Here is a 20,922-nt window from a genome sequence, read left to right on the forward strand (position 1 = left end):
TTACCTATTTTGGACCAATCTTCAAGAGTTAAGACAGAGTCAAGATGCACAGAATTAGCATTTACATTCTGCTGGTCAGCCCAGCTGGTGTGGCTCAGTGGACTGAGCATCACCCCATGGACTGAGAGGGCCCGGTTCAATTCCTAGTCAGGGCACATGCCCAGGTTTTGGGGTTGATCCCCAGTGGGGGGCATGTAGGAGGCAGCCGCAGCCCATAGATGATTCTCTCTCATGGATGTTTCTATTTCTCTCTCCCTCTCCCTTCCTCTCTATCTAAAAATCAATATAAACATATTTAAATCCTGTTGGTCAGAGATATGTCTATAACCTGCAAAACCTGAAAGTGCTTAACACTGGCGAAAACTCTCATTGACTTCAGGTGCTATAAAATCTAGACAGCAAACACTTCATGGTTTTAAAGTTAACACAGAAACACAATATTCAAATGAGTAAAATGAAAGGTCTGGTTGAGGCTGAGAACAAAAAATTAAAAACTATGCTAAAGAAGACATTTTTTCAAGAAAATTTAATGATATGCAAATTAGTATACTTTTACTTGTAGCTTCCTTCTACTAAAAAGGTCTTAAAATTACCATAATCCTGGAAGGATAATGATATGCTTTATAAGTCCTTCCAGGTGTTATCATTTACCTTATATTGAAGGCAGAAGAATAGGGAAGGATTTCTTTTCACTCAGGGAATACTGACTAAAAGTTAAAATATGTAGCAAAGGTTTCTTTGTTTAACATTATGTTGGCCATACATATTTAAGCCTTCTTTATCTACCCAAACAGTCTTAATGTCATTTAGATGCTCTGGTAGATGTATAACTTTTGCAAAGTTCACTGATCTGAAAATTATGTTTATGGTTGGCACATTACACATTAGGCTTTGAAATAGTAGTAGTATTTGGAAAGCCACTGTCAATCAATTCTGGGGAATGTCTTCAATACAACATGAAAGAGCCCAAAATCTTTTTTTTAATCTTCATCCAAGAATATTTTCACATTTATCTTTAGACAAAGTGGGAAGGAGGGAGTGGGGGAGAGAGAGAGAGAGAGAAACATCAATGTGAGAGAGACACATCAACTGGTTGCCACCCTCGTGACCTCAACAGGATGAACTGCAACCAAGGTACGTGCCCTTGGCCAGAATCGAACCTGGGACTCTTTGGTCCGCAGGCCGATGCTCTAACCGCTGAGCAAAGCCACCGAGGGGAGAGCTCAAATTTTTTAATGTTCCATCATCAATTAAGACTAAGGATCAAAAGATTCCAAAGCTCTTTCTTATTTAAATGTATAGGCCTTTAAGAAAACTCCTTAGGTATTAGCAAACAATTTCATTAAAGTTGTTGATTTAGAAACACTCAGATACTATTTCATTAATAAAAAGGATTCCATTTTGTAGGCAAATTCATATGCTCTGGCACAATTATTTAAATTGAAACTCATCATCCTTTCTTAGTTATATTTCTTCCAACTCAATTCTCACTTAAAAGGTACAGCAAAAACATTTATGCGAAGAAAAAAATACCTATTTCATTTCAATTAAAATATATATTCTGATATTTCTATATGGATAAGGCATTGCTGTCACTTCACCTGAGGGCCTCTCCATTCATTACTGACAGTTTACCTTACCTCTAATCAATGAAGTTTACAGATTACAAGTGGTTTTAAATAACACTGACCAGGAAATGTATCACTATGGTTGCATTATTTAAACTGAAATATGCAGTGAAGTCATAAAGGGCAGCAAGTCAAGTTGCAGGTGCGCCCCCTACTGGTGGCAGTTTTCAAACAGAATAACAATCTGATTATAGCAATGTAAAAATTTTAACAAAAAAAAGGATACATATAGGCACATGCTCACATCTTTTGAGAACAATGACATTATAAAGAGAGACAGACTACTACTGGACAAGGAACAATACTATTTCCATGGTCAGAACTCTTAATTTCAAAATCTCACATGAAAAATTTTTCAAAATTCATAGTCAACCTGAAAGACAGAGATAGCTATACAGGCCAGGTTAAGTTTTCCTATTTACCTCTAAAGATTCCTTCAAGTCCACAGCAGAAACTGCATCTTCCTCTTCATCATCAGTCAACTGGTCCTGGGAGCAGTAGTGAGTGCTATAAGCAGAATGCTCATCTATTGCCTCCAGCCAGTCCTGAAATAATCCAAAGATTTCAATGAAAGTGAAATGAATTTTTTTTAAAAAAACAGGCAATATGACAATGTTCTGGAATGCATAAACTTTATATGGAGGAAAAAATTATGGCCTAGAAAAAAAATCAACAATGAAATAATGATACACATCTCTTAACCATGACATATCTGGATAAAAAAAAAAATTCTCAGTACTTAAAAAAAATCCTCTGTAAGTTTATATAGTCATTGATTTTAATACATTATAAAAAGTAACTAATAGGTGGAGAATTTTTCACTTAAAATTCTAGGTTTTCAAAACTGTTAAATAAGTTACTGTGTAATAATAATGTATCCAGAAATAATTTTACTAACTTGCAATCGCATTATAAACACAAGAAACTCAGGTCATTTTAAGAGATCCAACAATTGCTTTGATGCTTTAACTTTTATTGTTTATAAAAAAATCAGTGACTTCACAAGACAGACAGAATATTTGCCCTAAAAACACCTGTCTTACTTATTCCTCATTTCTCATAGTATTACTCAGGGTCAAATTTTACGTTTTTATAAAATGTTGGGACAGTCATGATTTGAATTGTTTAGGGTTCCTTGCAGGGCCAAAGTTAACCACTTTGGAAGATAGATTCTTTCAACCCCTTACATAATTTACAAGAAACAAGAGAGGTCTGTGAAGAAGACAGCCTACACTAATAAATCAGAACAGCGGGACTGGAGCCCAGGGGCTGTCATTCACAAGCTGTGTGACCTTGGAGATCTTGGGAGAATGCAGCAATCTTACTGTTTTCAGTCTCCTCATCTACAAATTAAGTGGCAACCTAAACATTTATGCTTTTTTCCAAAACCAGAAAAGACCCCTTACATAAACAGAATCAAAATGAAAAAAAAAAATATGAACAGAAAATACCTGCGTGTTGATAAAAACTAATTCATAAGCTTAATTTCAGAAGATGCATATAATTGCCCCAATTAAAAAGGTATAATCAACAAGATTTTGGATGTTAATCTTAAACTTATATTCTTTATTTTTCTAAATGTTTTTTAAGATTTATGAAAAATAATGAATCCATAAAATTACCTCTCTTGACTGTTGAAGGTTATTCTTAGGAACCTTGAAGCCATGAACAGTGTCATCAAAGCATTTAATAAAGAAGAGGCAGCTATCAGTGGATTTGACCTTGGATATAAAGAAGTCAGTAAGACAACACCACTCATGTACATAAAACAGAACTTTATAATTATCTATACATAAATTTTAAATTAATATGACTTAATTTACCAAATAAAACAACATATAAAATAGCAACTGATAAAAACTGGGAGAAAAATGTATATGTTAGGAATGTCGAAGGCATTGTAACTTACGTCAGCTCCAGCTTTCATATTCTTAGTTACCAAAGGTGCGTATTAGTAGTTCACTAGTTTTAGTTTTATCCTTTCTATTAAATATAGCTTAGCATGCACTTGGACTGTAAAATCCTTTAAATACCACAGCTTCAAATTCTTACTCATACCAGTCTCCTGAACCTTTCCTTTGAGCCAAGTGTAGAAAATCTTTGAACTGAGTGTAAAAGAATGAGGAGTAGAGAAGATTGACAAAGAAGAGGAAAAGAACAAGAATATAAGAAATACTTTTAAAAATATCAATTTGGAAAGTGAGGGGATTTAAGAAGGGAAAGAGACAGACTTCTGCTTCAGACCCTACCAGAAGACCCCCTCATCCCCTCGAGGAAAACGATAAAACCTACACACAAAACAACAGTAACTACCTGAAGGACTGGATGATGAATGAAAGCGGACAGACATGGTGAGCCAGGGGGTGGGGCACCTTCTCTTGGAAGAAACGAAACAAGGAGCTTTGCAAATGAATTCGCATCCCCGAGGTTTTTCCACCTGAGACCAGGTACAGTGCAAATGGTGATCAACAGCAAGGGCACATGTGAAAACCCCCCGCCCCAAAGCTGAGGAGCTGTAAATACTAAGGAGAGTAGAAGAATCCCCAAGGGAAAGAGACAGAAGAGGGATTTCCCAAACTCTGTCTATTCACATCTCTAATTGATGCACAAAAAACTTCAAAGCAGATTTTTAAATACATCCTATCTAAATGCTGACTGGAGCTGCTGTCCAAGAAACAGTGTACATACAATCCAAACCCAGCCAAGGAAATGACCTGCTAAAACAAAGGATGTAACATTTAACAGAGAAAAATAACAGAATCCAGAATCTCCAGAAGTTAACATTCATAATATTAAAGATATAATCCAAAATTACCTGGTACATGAAGAAGAAAGCAGAACATATTCTCAAATGAAATCTAACTAAAAGCAAAAATTGTCAGAATGCACACTAAGGACCCAAATATATACTATTCACAAAAGACAGAAAATACAAAATTTTAGATAGGTGGAAAGTACATAAATAGAAAAAGCAACACTATGCAGACAGTAAGCATAAAAAGGCCTGAGTAGTTATATTAATATCAGGCAAACTAGATTTCAAAACAAAATGTATCACAGGAGATAGAGAAACCACATAGTGATATTCACCATATGTAAGTATGTGATCAATAACAGAACAAGAAAAAAACAATTTCACAAGAAGGTTGAAGATTTTAACACCCCTCTCTCAGCAATTAATACATTTGGCCAAAATCAGCAGACATAGAGGATCAAAACACTCTCACCCACCATGACCAAATATTTATAGGACACTACAATCATCAATAGCAAAATACACATTATTTTCAAGGCATTTACTAGGATAGTCCATAAGTAGAGCCATCAAGCAAGTCTCAGTAAATTTGACAAGACTGAAATCATATGGGATGTGGTCAAAGACCAAAATGAATTAAATTAGAAATTTTAAACAATATAGTCAGGAAAACTCCAGTTATTCGGAAATTAACACATCGAAATATTTACTAGTTGAAAGATGATACACGAGAATTTAGAAAAGATTTTGAACTACATGATAGTGAACATACAATCTACCAAAACTAGCAGGATGAAACTAAAATGCAGCCAAGGGGAAGCACAGCTTTCAATGTCTGTAGGAGTAAAGAAGACAGATCTCAATCACTCATCTAAGCTTCCACCTTAAGAAACTATGAGAGCGCGCAAATAAAACCCAAAGCATTAAATTTAAAGAAATTTCTTTAAAAGAATAAAAATCAATGAAATAGAAAACAAACACAATAGAAAAAACTTAATAAAATCAAGAACTAGTTCTTTGAAAAGATTAATAAAATTGATAAACTGCTAGTCAGATATATCTAAGGAAAAAAAAAGATAAGACACAAATTACCAATATAAAAAATAAGAGGGCACAGACAACCAATCATACAAACACCAAAATATATAGAGTACTCATACAACTCAACAAAAGGAAGACAAAGAACCCAATTAAAAAATGGGCAGAGGAGTTCAATAGACACCTCTCCAAACCGGACATAAAAATGACCAAGAGACATATGAAGAAATGCTCAACATCACTAATCATCAGAGAGATGCAAATTAAAACAACAATGAGGTATCACCTCACACCTGTCAGAATGGCCGCCATCAACAAATCATCAAACAAGTGTTGGCGAGGGTGTGGAGAAAAGGGAACTCTAGTACACTGCTGGTGGGAATGTAGACTGGTGCAGCCACTATGGAAAACAATACGGTGTTAGCGCAAAAAATTAAAAATTGAATTTCCATTTGACCCAGTGATCCCACTTCTAGGAATATACCCTAAGAAGCCTGGAACACCAATCAGAAAGAATATATGTGCCCCCATGTTCATAGCAGCACTATTTACAATAGCTAAGATCTGGAAACAGCCCAAGTGTTCATCAGTAGACGAATGAATAAAAAAGCAGTGGTACATATACGCAATAAAGTACTATGCAGCTCTAAGAAAGATCTCTTATCCCTTGAGACGATATGGAGGGACCTGGAAAGTATTATCCTAAGCAAAACAAGCCAAGCAGAAAAAGACAAATACCACATGATCTCACTTATTTGTGGAATATAATGAACATAACAGTCTGAGGAATAGGGGAGACCCAGAGACGTGGAAGTAGGGTACAGACTGACAAACCTCAGAATAGGGAGTGGTGGAGGGAGGGAAGAGATAAACTACAGAACTTACATGCATGTATGTATAACCAATGGACATGGACAATAAAGCCAAGGACGAGGTGGGGGGATGGGGAGGAGGGTGTCAATGGGGTAAAAAAGGAGAAACATCTGTAACAAAAATTTAAAAAAATAAAAAAATACATAAGGGCGCCCTGGCTGGTTTGGTTCAGCGGTTGGAGCATCAGCCTATGGACAATGGATCGTGGGTTTCATTCTGGTCAAGGACACATACCTTGGTTGTGGTTTGTCCCAGGCCCTGGTTGGGTTGTGCAGGAGGCAACCAGTCAATGTGTCTTTCTCACATCGATGTTTCTCTTTCTCTCTCTCTCTCCTCCTACTCTATCTGATGAGAAATGGAAGAAATATCCTCAGGTGAGGACTGAAAAAAAAACTCAAAAAGAAAAACATAAGGGAATTGTATTAACAATAAATTTTATAACCTAAAGAAAACGAACTCTTTCTTTTTAAGGGGTAATTTATCACCGAAGAAAAGGAAGCAGACTCTAAAATTTTGTTTCAAATCCTGTTTTTCCTGCAATTTAGCAGCTTAAGCAAAGGTTGGGGGGAGAGGAAAAAAGATGGTACTAAGAATCACCAGGAACCTGGAAAAATTTCTTGAATAGCAAAAATTACAAACACCAACTCAAGAAAAAAAAAAATTAAATTTGTAACTACAATCCTTCCCATACATCATAACCAACTGGAATTTATCCTACCAATATAAGTGGTTTATTACCACTCTAAAATCTACCAATATAATTAACCATATTAATAGAATGAGTAAAACCTATGATCATTTCAATAATATGAAGAAAGCATATAATGAAACAGATTTTAATGACGAGAGCTTTCAGTAAACTAAGAAATGGAAAGAACTTCCTAAACTAGATCAAGAGCATCTATGTAAAACCTACAGCTAATAACTCAGTGATTATAGTCTCAATGCTTTGCACCTAACAAAAGAAACAAAACAAGGATGTCAACTCTCACCGATTCTATTTAAATTTGTACTGAAGGTCCCACCTAGTACAGCAAAGCAAGGCTAAAAAGGAAAGGCATACGGATTGTAAAGAACCATAACAATCCTTCTTTGCAGAAAACAAAATTGTGTATGTAGGAGACCCTGAGAAATCTACAAAGGGGCTACTAGAACTAATGAGTGAATTTAGCAAGACTGCAGGACATTGGGTGAAGACGTAAAAAAATTATTTGTATTTAAGTAGAAAATAAAAATCTGAAGTCCATTCATAAGAGCTTCAGAAAATAAATACATAAAAGTAAGTTTAACAAAAAATTATACATTGTTAAAAAATAAAGAAGTCTTCAATAAATAGAGAAATACAGAATGTTTATAGCTTAGAAGTCTCAATATTGTTAAAAATGCAAATCAAACATAGATACCACCTCACTCATTAGGATGGCCAGTATTTTTTAAAGAGAGAGAGAGAGAGAGAGAGAGAAGAAATAGAAGTTGGTACGGATGTGGAAAGACTGTATTAGAGCACAGTGCACTGCCGATGTGGATGTAAAATGCTGCAGTCACTATGAAAAACAGTATGGGCGTTCCCCCAAAAATTAAAAATAAAACTACCATACAATCCAGAAATTCCACTTCTGGGTACATACCCAGAAAAACTGAAAGCGGGGTCTTGAAGAGATATTTGCACACCCATGTTTATTGCAGCACTAGTCACAACAGCAAGAGGTGAAAGCAATCCAAATGTCCACTGATGAGTGCATGGACAAACAAAAGGTGTTGTGTACACACCATGGAATATTATTCAGCATTAAAAAGAGAAACTCCAGCCCTGGCCAGTTCAGTTCAGGGGTTAGAGCATCAGCCCGTGGACCAATGTGCTGCGGGTTTGATTCTGGTCAAGGGCACGTACCTCAGTTGCAGTTCGGCCCTGGTCAGGATCACGCGGGAGGCAACCAGTCGATGTGCCCCTCTCGCGTTGATGTTTCTCTCTCTCCCTCTCTCCCCCTCTCTCTCCTCCCTCCCACTCTATCTGAAGATAAATAGAAAAACTTCCTCGGGAGAGGATAAAAAAAAAGAAACTCTGTCATGCTACAACATGGATGAACCTTGAGGATAATATGCTGAGTGAAATAAGCCAGCCATGAAAAACAAATCCTGTACGCTTCCACTCAGGTGAGGTATCTAAAGTGATCAAACTCACAGAAACCGAAAGCAGAATGAGTGGGTACCAGGGCTTGGGGGTAGGGGACATGGAGTTACTGAATGGGTACACAGAGGTTCTGCTGTGCAGATAAAAAAGTTCTAGAGATCTGTTGCACAACAAACTGAGTACAGTTAAAGCTACTGAACTATAATGGGTAAGACAGTAACTTTTATGTTATGAGCTTTCTACCACAATTAAAAATTGTTTTAAAGGGAAAGAAATTCTGACACATGCTACAACATGGATGAACCTGAGGACATTACGCTCAGTGAAACAAGCCAGGCACAAAAGAACAAATACCGTATGATTTCACCAATATGAGATACTTGGAGTAGTTAAAGTCATAGAGACAGAAAGAACAGCGACTACCATGAGCTGGGGGTAGACTCAGGAATGGGGAGTTGTTTAGTGGGTACTGAGTTGAGTTCGGGAAGACAAAAAGCATTCTGGAGGTGCATGGTGGTGATGGATGCAAAAGTGTGGATGTACTTAATGCCACTGAATTGTACACTGAAAAATCAAGATGGTTAAGTTTTACACTATGCACATTTTACATCTTATTTAAAAAACTAAAAAAATGTATAGTTGTAAACACCTATATTAGGAAAAAGATCTCAAATCAATAATAACCTAAACTTCTACCTAGAGAAACTAGAACGTGAACAGAGCCTGCCTTATAGCAATCACTCCAACGAATGCTCATTAGCTTCTACTGACATGCACGGATATGCATAAACGTAGGGTTTCAGTAGACATTTATATAAGAAACAAAAGTTATAAGACAAGGTGAAGCATAACAGCAGAAGATCATCAATTCCAGAAAAGTTAAAGACCAAGAGATTTTAAAAGGGCAGGAGAAGTAACTTGTTTGTTTTTTGCGTAAGGTAGACAAGAATAAGATAAATAACCCACCTGAGGAAAAACTCAGGTGTTGAGCAGATCAAGAGCAGGAGCAGAATAGAATGGCCAGGACTGCATCAAAAGAAGAAGTAAAAAGATTGGAGGGTAAGACTGGAGAGGTTCCCAGGCCTTGGTCTAACGTGCGAGGAGGAAGGGCTGTGAGGACTCTGAAGGGGTCAGCTGGTGTCGGCTGTGCTGCCGAGCCTGACTGAGTGCTCACACTGAACACGGCGGTGCGAGCTCAGAGGGGATGGACTGCCGGGGACGGTGACAACCCTGAAGGACTGAAGTGGGAAACAAGACTATGTGTAGGTTCCAGACTTAGACTTATCTCCGGAGAGGAAAAGCTCACTTTTTCTCCTGCTTGGTTACCAAGTAAAACAGCCAGAAGTAAATTCAGAGCACTTAAGAATCCTGATTTTGACATATGCTTTATTTATTTTAATGCCAGAAGATGTTCCATTGTCCTGCTTTACCCATGTACAGATACATACATATACATGCATATACAGAGGTGGGCAAAAGTAGGTTTACAGTCGTGAGTACATGAAAATGTATTCTTGTATTATTAATTATTGTATTATGTATTGGTATTGTGATTGTAAACCTACTTCTGCCCACCCCTAGTATATATATGACTCCACACACACACACACACAGTGGGGCAAAAGTAGGTTTACAGTTGTTATTATGCCAAACAGTTTATTCTTGTATTATTATTTATTCATGACTGTATTATTTTCCATACGAATAACTATAAACCTACTTTTGCCCCAACCTGTACATACACATATATTTCTTATAAATTTTTGGTTCACTCATCTCTCATCCCACAATACGTGAAGATAAATAAAAGTTGGGTAGTTTTATAGTGGAGACCCCCCCATTACTTGCTCTCAAGTACTCTCCACCCGCAACTGAACAAGGCAGCTCAGGCGCAGGAATCGCTTGCCGAGCTGACTGCAGGGTCTGAGCGAAGCGCATGTCATCCTACCGTGCACACTGCTTGGGTTAGGTGTTTGCACCCCTGGCGGTAAATCTTACGAACTGCATCAGGCCTTCAAAATAAATATTAAATTATCAAGGTAAAGAGATAAGTGAAAACTTTAATTTTTCAACATTTACATGCAAAAGTTTAATAAGTGTAACGATCACAATACTTACTGTTTCCTGTACCACGAGAGGACGCCCTGTTCTAACACCACCCAGAATAATCTCCAGCCAAAAAATCTTGAACTCTAAGGGAAAAATGACAAAGATTTTCTAGATTCAAATAATTGATGATAAGAAGTAATTAAGCTGTGACAGTTCTGAGTCTTTCAATGAGACAGTACTACTGAACATGACAAAATGATCAAACACGGGCGTGGGTTCTGCGTGCAGTCTGAAAACACACCCCCACCACAGGGTGACAGGAACAAAGAAATGCCACACTGATAAGATCAACGAGGAACAGTTCTGAGAGTACTGTTCTGGTATTTATAGGAAATATATCAGTTGTGGACTTCATAGACAATTTCCTCAAAGTCTTGAATGAACTTCTAAAAAGAGAGAACTATCCTAAACTTATTTTACACAAGCATACATGTACACAAATATAGAGGGAGTGCTTACAAGCGCAGAAGAAATCACTTGCTCTAAAATAGTAATTACAGAAAAGAACTGAACTCTAAAACGCACAGAAATTTTTAGAACCAGAAAGACTTTATATGTCTGCTCTGTGACAATTCAAATATTAAATTCTCCCTAAGCCCTCCATGGTTCAGTGCTCATAACAAAAATAATACTACAATTCTGTGATGAAGTAAGAAAAGAATGTATTTCCCCCACTCTGTTCTGGTCACCTAAAAGTGTTAGGCCATGAACACAAAAGACGTAACTGCCGCAAGTACAAAAACGGCTGCATCACTAAATCCAAGAATGAGGAAATCACATAGACTTCAGAAATAATTGAAAATTTTTTAACAAAAACAGAACACCTGAGAATTCCTTCCAGTTTTATAATTAAAAAAGATGTCCCACCCTGGCCAGTGTGGCTCAGTTGGTGGGACACCCATGCACCAAAAGGTTGCTGGTTCAAATTTCGGTCAGGGCACTTGCCCGGACTGCAGGCTGGATCCCTGCGGGGGGTGTGCAGGAGGCAGGTGATCAATGTTCTGCACATTGATGTTTCTCTCTACCCTCCCTTTCCTCTCTCTCTAAAAATCAATAAAAAGGATTTTTTTTAAAAAGGCATCCCAACCTACCTTCCAGAGAGGGCCTTCATAGCGTTTCAGTGCTTTGTAGAGGACCTATTGCAAAACACATTTTCATTAAAAATGCATCTACGTATTTTAATAAAAATTATTACATAAATGTAATCCATTACGACATACCTTATTACCAACAAGAATGTGTTTCACTTCAGCACCTTGGGCAAGGTCTAGGGGTTTCTGATCTGGGTAAAATGTAAGGATAAAGGAAGTCAAGAGCTCCATTGCACTATAAATTGATGCTGCAATTGCAGCACATAAGAGTTTTGTTGTTGTTAATCCTCACCAAAGAATATTTTTCCTTTTTTTTTTTTTTTTTTTTTTAGAGAGAGTGGAGGGGAGGGGGGAGAGAGAGGGAGGGAGGGAGAAAGCGAGCAGAACATCGATGTGAGAGCAGAACATTGATTGCCTGCCTCCCACACGACCCCAACCAGGGCTGGCATCAAACCTGCAACACAGGTACGTGCCTTTGACCAGGAATCAAACCTGAGATCCTGTGGTCCGAGGGCCAACACTCTTACCGCTGAGCCAAAGTGGCTAGGGTGCCGCACATAATAACCTTTCATTATTCCAGCAACTCCACCTTTTTCTTCTCCCACAAAATTATCAACCAAAAGTTGCCATCTCAATTCTTTATGGCCTAATTTCTTAGCTAACTATTAGCCCACGAGTCAGATTAACCTCAGAACACTGTTCAATTTCTGTGATCATTCAAGCTTTCTTGCCTTAAGTCACTGTATTAGTTTCCTAAAGCTGCTGTAACAAATGACCACAACCTTAGTGGCTTAAAATGACACACATGAACTCTCTTACAGCTCAGGTCAGAATCCCTTTCCTTGCCTTTTCCAGCTTCTAAAGGCCACCGACATACATCCCTTGACTCGTAGTCCCTCCATCCTTCTGCCAAGTGCATCATTCTAGCCTCTGCTTCCATCCTTACATTTTCTCTCTTGATACTTGCGGAGGCTCCTGCCTCTTCCCTGTAAGAATCCATGTGACTGCACCGGGCATACCTGGATAATTCAGAATCAGCTCCCTATCTCAAGGTACCTAACTAAGCACATCTTCATGGCGCCATTGTTCAGTCTCCCACAGCCACTCTGAAGCTACCTCCCTGGAGAACAGGCAGCAGAGATAAAAATCCTAATGTTAAGGGTACGATGGTCCACAACGAGGACAAAAGGAAAATGTGACAATGGAGAATGAAACCAGCAAGATATTAATGTAACCTTCTCAACCTTATACATACATGCAAGCACTCTAGGTTTTGGAAACAACAAAACACCGAATTTGAAGTTATTTACTGAGTTCTGAAGTGAGCAGGACACTACATGAAGGATGCAAGTTGGAAAAAAAAAAATCACCTCATAACCTCAGATTGCTTCTAATTGCTAGAGAAACAAAAGCTACACATAAAAATTTAAAACAAAAAAATAGCCCTCCCAAAATAGCATATCAGACTGAAACTCTATTTATGCAGTAAGGTAATAGATGCTACAAATAATCTTATTTTTAAAACTACATTCTTATTTTATTATTAAGGAATCCACTTCTTTGACTATCATGACTACCATGAAGCCCAGGCTGGGTTACAGTAACGTGTTCTGGAGGTAAATACACCCCAGACTTTCTGGTTATAACCACTGTCTTCTCTCTCTGCCTCCACTGAAGACGCAGACCCAGGAGGCCTCAATCCTGCCCTCCTATTCCAGGAAGAGGCCAAGGCCATCTATGTAGGAGGCCTTTTCAGAGAAGACAACGACTTTGTCTTCCTAGAAGAAAACCCTCCACTTTGCTCTATGAGACAGACAGCAACCCCAAACCACAGACAGGTTGGGACCTGTGCAGGCCTCAATGTACAAAGCCCTTTTTATAAATAGCAAACACCTGCTATGTGTCTGCAATTTTTTTATATCACTATCTCCTAATGAGACTCTATTATGCACCAATTAATATTTTAGGCACTAGGGACTGATTTAGCAGTGAATATGACAGAAAAGTGGGGGGGGGGGGGGTATGGAAAAAGGAAAAAAACAGACAATAAATTAATAGAAAAGGATATAAAGCAGATGATAAACCATGCCATGCCAATATTTTTTAAGTGAATGATCTGACAGAGAATGGGACACCAGTTCAGACTCGGGATTGGGGAACTAATCAGAGACGGCCTCTGAGGAAGGGGTGTTTAAACTGAAAGGAAGAACCAAGCCTTGGACAATACGGGGCAGGGGGGAGAGACTTCAATGACACGGACAACAGTGTGGTGAGTGGGGAGGGTGGAGGTGGAAGGGGGCAATGAGGGGATGAGTGGTGATGGACAATAAAGAAAATACAGGGGAAAGGCATTCCAGCAGAGGGAACAGCTAATGCAAAGGCTCTGAGGCAGGAACTATTTAGGGGCAAAGATACAGTCAGAGAGGTAGACAGAGCCACATCATGGTGGCTTTGTAGGTCAGAACTTTGTGAGCCAGTATAAGAAGTTTGAATGTTATTCTAAATAAGATGTAAAGCCACTGAAAGGTTTTAACTAAAAGAGTAACATGATCTGACTTATGTTTAAAAAATTGTAAGGATAGCCCTGGGAAGTTTGGCTCAGCAGTTAGAGCATCAGCCTGCGGTCCCAAGAAACCTGGGTTCAGTTCCCACTAAGGGCACGTACCTTGGTTGCAGTTTGTCCCCGGCCCTGGTTGGGTTCTGTGGGTGGCAGCCACTCGATGTGTCGCTTTCACATCGATGTTTCTCTCTCTCTCTCTCTCCCCCTCCCACTCTATCTGAACAAAAAATGAAAAAAAGTCCTCGGGTGAGGATAAAAAAAAAAATTGTAAGGATAATCGGGGAAATGTGAACTTTGGTTATTTGATGATTCTTAGAAACTGTAATATTACTAATAGGATAATGCTAGCATGGCTATGTTCTGTAATAGCTCCACCAAGATGTAATTCACGTACCATACAATTCCCCCATTTAAGATGTGTAATTCAATGCTTTTTAGTATATTCAGAGTTGTGCAACTATCACACTTTTTTTAAAGGAGCCCTTATCTTTTATAAATATAAAATACATATAGATGAAATAACATTAGGAGAGTGGTGATTATTGATAATCTCTGGAAAAAAGGTGATGTGTATATCAGTTAATAATATTCTATTTTTTTAGCTTTGATCATTTCTACAATAAATTTTCTTTAACTGTCACTGTGGCTGCTGTGTGGAAAATGGCTTGTAAATGTGGGAAAGAGAAAAGCAGGGATAATAGTCACACAGCAGTAATAACAGTCTAGCTGAAAGATACATATTAGTCTGGACTAGAGAGTTAGTAGCAAAATACAGGCAGTAATAAAAATGGACAGAAGTCCATGGGTTCCGGGTTGATTTTAAAGGCAGAGTTATAGAACTGCTGATCGGTAAAGCTGGGGCTGACCATAGACTCTTTAGTGGGAAAAACCTTTCTATAGTGTTAACTGAGAAATTAAGAACCACTTTAAGTTTTCTAGTTAGCACATAGGAAGATGTCTTATAAAAAGGTCTGCCAACTCTGTTATTTTCATTCTATCTACAGGGCATTGAGAAATTATTCCTTCAGGCAGAGAGGAGGACGGCAGTGTGATTTCTTTCATAGAATTCTGCCCTAACACCAAAAATAAATTCTGAGCTCCTGCCAACTGGCTGATCTCCCAGCACAGAGCCCCCATTTCTGCATCCAATGCCAAGTGCCTGGCACACAGCAAGAACCCAACAAAATGCGTCTGAACTGAATGAGACGCCTCCCTACCTGGACGGGCACCACACCAGTATTTCAAACCTGCACTACACCTCCTATCAACCGCCGCGAACAGAGCAAAAGACAGGAATGAACTGACCTTCAATTCTGTGTGACAGATTTTTCCCTTGGTGGGAAAACTAAGTAAAAATGTCAACACTCCTCAAATTAATTGACAAAGAATGCAATTTCAATTAAATGCCAACAATATTTTTACTAGGAACCTATGAAAATTATCGAAATGCTATCCGGAAGAATAAACAGATAAAAATGTTCCAGAAAACCCTCCAAAAAGAAGAGTGGTGAGGAAAAACCTTATCAGATATTAAAATGTTACAAACATAATCATGAAAAGTGCGATACTGTCAAAGGAAGAAACAGATGCGGCAGCGAAAGGACAGAACACAGAGCCGACCCTGTGAATGTGTGGGGAAGGCTACCAAAACAACAGAAAGGGGAAGACTGGGGGGAAGGGCAAGTGACTAGCAAACATGTCCCAGCCTCACACACACTGGCACATCACTCTCCCTGCTCAAACCCTCCAACCACACCCACAAACAGGGGTGAGCCTCTGGCTCCTTTTCTGAGGTTACCTACCTCCCCCATCTGCCTGCTCTAGGCACCCTGCCAGCCTTTTCCTTCCTCAAATATGCCAAGGGCTGTCCTAGCCCAGAGCTGTCCCACTTGCTTGCCCTTTGCTCTCAAGGCTCTTTGGCCAGCCACCCTCGGGCTCACTCCCTCACTCAATCCAGCTCTGGGCTTGGTCACTTCAGGGGGGCTATTTTCCAAAGCGACGGCTCCTCCCCATACCATCACTCTCCATCCCCCTCACTTCATTTTATTTTTCTGCATTTTACTGCCTGGCAATACATGAGTATTTATGTTCTGTCTATCTCCTCCCACCAGAATATAAGCTCCAAGAGTGTGGGTTGCTGGGTTCTGCTCGCTATTGGAGCTCCAGCGCGTTCAGTGGTCCCCGGCACACAGCAGAGCTGGGCGTCTGCTGCGTGAGTGACTGTGATTACACAAACTAGGGAAAACCAGAATTTACCACGTCTCTAACTAACCTTAGAAAGGTTAGAAGAAATCAAAGAAGAGGATCAACAAATTTGATTAAAAATTCAAAACATCCTTATTTGAAAAAAAAAAAAGACTAAGAAAATTTAATCGTAGGAAAAAATAAATAAATAATTGTTGTCCTTATCACTGGAGTTTTTTTGGAGGGGGGGAGATATATTATGTCACTACTATCCAGAAGGTGAGTCATGAAGACTGTTTCCAGGGACAATATGGAAAAACTGTTGATGACTGATAAAAAGTAGGATTTTAATATGTCATATAAATGTAGAATCAGTGAGCCAGGTTCTGTGAAAACTCTTTGAGGATTCTGGCTGGAACTGCTTTGAATTCATAAATTAATTTGGAGAGAATTGTTAGCCTTTCAATGCTAAATTTTCCCACCAAAAATATGGTAGCTCTCCCCATTTTTCAGGTTTTCTTTTTAGTACTTCGGTTGAGCTTTATAATTGCCTCCAGAAAAAATGAAGCTTATTTTACCAAATATGCTTCTACTTTTTTTGCTGTTACCAAAGCATTTCCTTTTTTAAAGTTACATTTTCTGTCACAACTAAATCAGCAAGCTCTTTTTCTATTGCCATGATCCCCCTTAACTTTAAACATGCTCAAGTTTATCTTTACCTAAGAAAATCTTCCACTTGGCCAAGGAGCCATCCCTTCTGTTCTTAAAGACTCAAAGAAGAAGAAAAATAATGCTGCCCCCACTTCTTCGTTTCCTCCTCAGTCCTCAGCCCTAACCTAGCTTTTGCTCACCTCCTCTCTGGAAACTGCTCTTCCGGAAAGGCCCATCGGGCACCGAACCACTGGATTCTCAGCCTTTTCTCAGTGTACCTTCCATCTAAGCCACACATGTCAGTGAGAACATCCTTTCCTCCGCATTCTCTCTCTTCCTTTGGCTTCCATGAAACTGGCATTTCCTTCATGTCTCCTGAGTGCTTCCCCTTTTCCATCGCCCAATTGTTCTAACTTTTATTCCACTAAGAACCTATGTCTAAAAGATACAAGGAGCCCTGGCCAGTTTGGCTCAGCGGTTAGAGCGTCCGCCTGCGGTCCGGAGAGACCCGGGTTCAGTTCCCGCTAAGGGCATGTACCTCGGTTGCAGTTTGTCCCCGGCCCTGGTTGGTCGTGCGGGTGGCAGCCACTTGATGTGTCCCTTCACATCGATGTTTCTCTCTCTCTCTCTCTCTTCCTCTCTCTCCCTCCCACTCTATCTGTACAAAAAATGGAAAAATGTCCTCGGGTGAGGAAAAATAAATAAATAAATAAATAAATAAAAGATACAAGGAAAGCCTCTCTGGGGAAGAGAGCCTGAGCTAAACAAAGTGAGAGTAGGGTTTGTTTACCAGATGGACGAGCAGGGAAGGGGCATTTCTGGCACAGAAGAGTACATGCAGGGTTAGGGCGGCATGAAGTGAGGGCCTCAGAGGGGGGTATGTCGAGAGCGGCTGTCCAGTATGGTGGGCACCAACCACACAGGGCTGTTCAGCACCTGGGATGTGGTTAGTCCAAACTGAGGTTGCTCTAAAGTGTAAAATACACGCCAGATTTCAAGGACACAGTACCGAAAAAGAAATGTAAAATATCACTAATAATTCTTTTCATGTTGATATGGTATTTTAGATATAATGCTTTAAATAAAATACATTATTAAAATTCATTCCATCTGCTTCTTTTCACTGTGTTAACGTGGCTACTAGAAAATTGTAAATTACATATGTGGATGCCATTATATATCTACTGATAGTGCCAGTCTGGAGGATAAGGGCAAGTCAAGGGAAGAGAAGAAAAGCAGAAGCCTGTAGAATTAATTTTCTTTCTCCTTCTACTCCCATGGATGTCAGTCAAGTTCAGGTCGTAATTACCTCTCCCCTAAGACTACTTCAATGGTCTACTGCTCCCTCCCTGCAGTCCGGGACCTGTCACAACCTCCTAGACACTGCAGACATATTACTCTTTTTAAAGCACCTCATCCCTCCACTGCTCACATAGTCAGTCTGTCCTCCCTCCCTCCCTCCCTTTCTTTCTTTTTGGTACATGCCCCTAGCGGGAACTGAACCTGGGACTCTCTGGTCCGCAGGCTAACGCTCCAACCGCTGAGCCAAACCGGCCAGGGCTCATCTAGTTCTTCTTTAAATTAAGGGGTAAACAGTCTAGCACTTCCAGGCTTTCCACAGTGCCAGCCTAATCTGCGTGTATAGGGTCACCTGGCACTGCTCCCCTTCACACACCTGGATGGGTGCTATCAGCTCAACTTGACTTCCATTTCCCACCTCAATGCCTCTGCTCATAATCTTCCTCTCCAAAGAAAAAAATATGGAAGGGGGGACTTCTGTTTGAGGTACAAGCAGACGTATTTAGATATTTTTTAACCCTATTAGGGCTTCAGGGTATATACAAACACCTGTTCCTTATAAAGTTATTTCCGACTATCCCAACCTTCAACAAGCGTGCAACATGCAGAAGGCATCATTCATGGCACGTCCAGAGTGGAAGAAAATTTGAGTCTTCTGACGTACATGTTCCCAGCGGAGGCAGAAAAGGTGATCCCTGCCTTCTTCTTTCAGCTCTCGAACTGTAAACAAGAGTCCTTCCTCGTCAGGGCCTACCTAGTGGCACATTTTAAATACTGTTGGCCTTTCATGTGTGATTTTGCTGTTGAAACCCGCTGCCAAGCATGGTGCTGAAGCAGTATCCGGTGCACTGAAGCACAAGCAGGCTGCGGCGTGTGTTGTGGAGAAGATGTGTTAGACAAGCTTTGTTCAGGCTTGTGCTGCAGTGCTGTTGGCAGTGCGCTCAGGGTAATGAATCAGTAATATACATGAAATCAGGAGTTTTTAAACAGAAACACACATAAAGCTGGTGATGGACTGATTAGCAGACAAAAATATTGTGACCAGAGGCTTGCAGGAACCTAACTCTGCACTACCCCAAGAACAACATATTCACTAATTCAGTGTTCACGACAGCCTTACAGAACATACAGGGCAAATAATGAGACTCAACTGTAGTTATCTCTCCCTTGAGGGGGGAATCTATCTTAGTCATCATTAGCACTTCCGGTAGAGGACGCATTATTAAACATTGAAGTCTTAACTGGGAAGTATATTTTAGTAAGGCTATTTCTTTTTTTGTGTGAATGTCTCAACTTCAAAATTAAAGAGGAACCATATAGTTTAATCACGACTGGACACTAAAACAAAACACTTAATTTTCTACGGTACTGACTTCTTTCATAGCTTCAAAATGACCGACAGTGGCTTTCACCCACATGCTTACCATTTTTGTTCTTCAGATTAGGGTCTGCTCCACTTTTCAGAAGCTTTAAGGCACACTGCTTATGAGCCCGGTAAGCTGCACAATGCAAGGGTGTATTTCCTAACTGATCCGAACAGTTAACATCAGGAGGATTGGGTCTGTTGAGCTACAAATTGAAGAAATGCAATGCAGAATTATATATCAAAGACAGACTTTCTCCCGTAAAACACGTGAAGGTGTGACAATGTTCAGCGGAAGCCATCCGGGCTCCTTGGCATGTGGCTCTTGCTCACTAAACCAGCCAAGGCATGTCACTCCCCTCTCCATGCTGTCCTCAAGATGCCATGAAATCTCAGGCCCCGCACTCCGCGGACAACAGACACCACACACTACACCAGTGCCTCCCACCCACATTAAGATTGCACTAAGACTGTTTGTTCCTGCCAGTCTTGCAATTCACATTGTGACAGTGAAATTATAAATCGGTCTACCAGAGTCACTGAGGCGAGTTAAAACTGTAAGTGTTGGATGTACAAATGTTGAAGTTCAACTGAATTTTGGTTCCCAGCTCACTCCTTTAGAAAATTCTTTATGTAGCCTCCATTTCATAAAGCTAAAAAATGTTTTAGGCACTATGTTTGGAAACCAAAGAGGACTTTCGAATGAGCTGAAGTAACTTTAAAGCAAATGTCAATGCTTCAGTCTTGAATTTAGGGCCAATTTAGAGTTTCATGTGCAATGAGACTGTGCAGGAAATGGAAACTGGAAAGTAGGTCTCTTAAGAAGAATATGGGTAAAGCTTTCAGTCTGTTCTAACATGATATAAATATTCCAAAATACTGTCCCCTCTTTGTATGTTACTTCCTGGAAGTATAGCATATCTTTCAGAAATTGCCCATCAAAATTAGAGAACTTTGCTCCTTTATAGGACCCTGTACATTACGCTTCACTATTAAACTGTCCTTATGCTAATTAAGTACTTGCCTTGAAAATTCAGATTCTTAATCCATCAGGTTTTCAGTAGAAGGTAGGGGTGCATATCAGAAATTCAGAGGAAAACATCAGCATTTGAAATGTAGCCTAAGTAAGCTATTACCATGCTTAGTGTTTTTAGATATTTAAAGACTTTTATTCTATTATTAAGATATCAAGTATTTTAGTCCCACAATGCTATTAAATTATAAAGTTGACATTAAGTAA

General features: G+C 39.5%; 1 protein-coding gene across 2 annotated transcripts in view; it reads right to left on the minus strand.

The window, feature by feature from the left end:
* The window catches only part of OSBPL1A (oxysterol binding protein like 1A), a 250,172-nt gene that overhangs the window by 144,627 nt on the left and 84,623 nt on the right, over positions 1–20,922 (minus strand). Inside the window, exons 7-13 of one of the 2 annotated variants that reach the window (XM_036244357.1) lie at positions 19,744–19,888; positions 11,755–11,816; positions 11,626–11,670; positions 10,544–10,617; positions 10,374–10,437; positions 3,251–3,349; positions 2,051–2,173 (exon numbers count right to left, since the gene is read on the minus strand). In XM_036244357.1, coding sequence (XP_036100250.1) covers positions 2,051–2,173; positions 3,251–3,349; positions 10,374–10,437; positions 10,544–10,617; positions 11,626–11,670; positions 11,755–11,816; positions 19,744–19,888 — 612 coding nt within the window. Of the gene's footprint in view, positions 1–2,050; positions 2,174–3,250; positions 3,350–10,373; positions 10,441–10,543; positions 10,618–11,625; positions 11,671–11,754; positions 11,817–19,743; positions 19,889–20,922 lie in introns of both variants that reach the window. The other variant, XM_036244356.1, reaches the window with a different exon arrangement.

The sequence above is a fragment of the Molossus molossus genome, unplaced genomic scaffold, assembly GCF_014108415.1.
Source record: "Molossus molossus isolate mMolMol1 unplaced genomic scaffold, mMolMol1.p scaffold_m16_p_6, whole genome shotgun sequence".
In the NCBI taxonomy this organism is placed as follows: domain Eukaryota; kingdom Metazoa; phylum Chordata; class Mammalia; order Chiroptera; family Molossidae; genus Molossus; species Molossus molossus.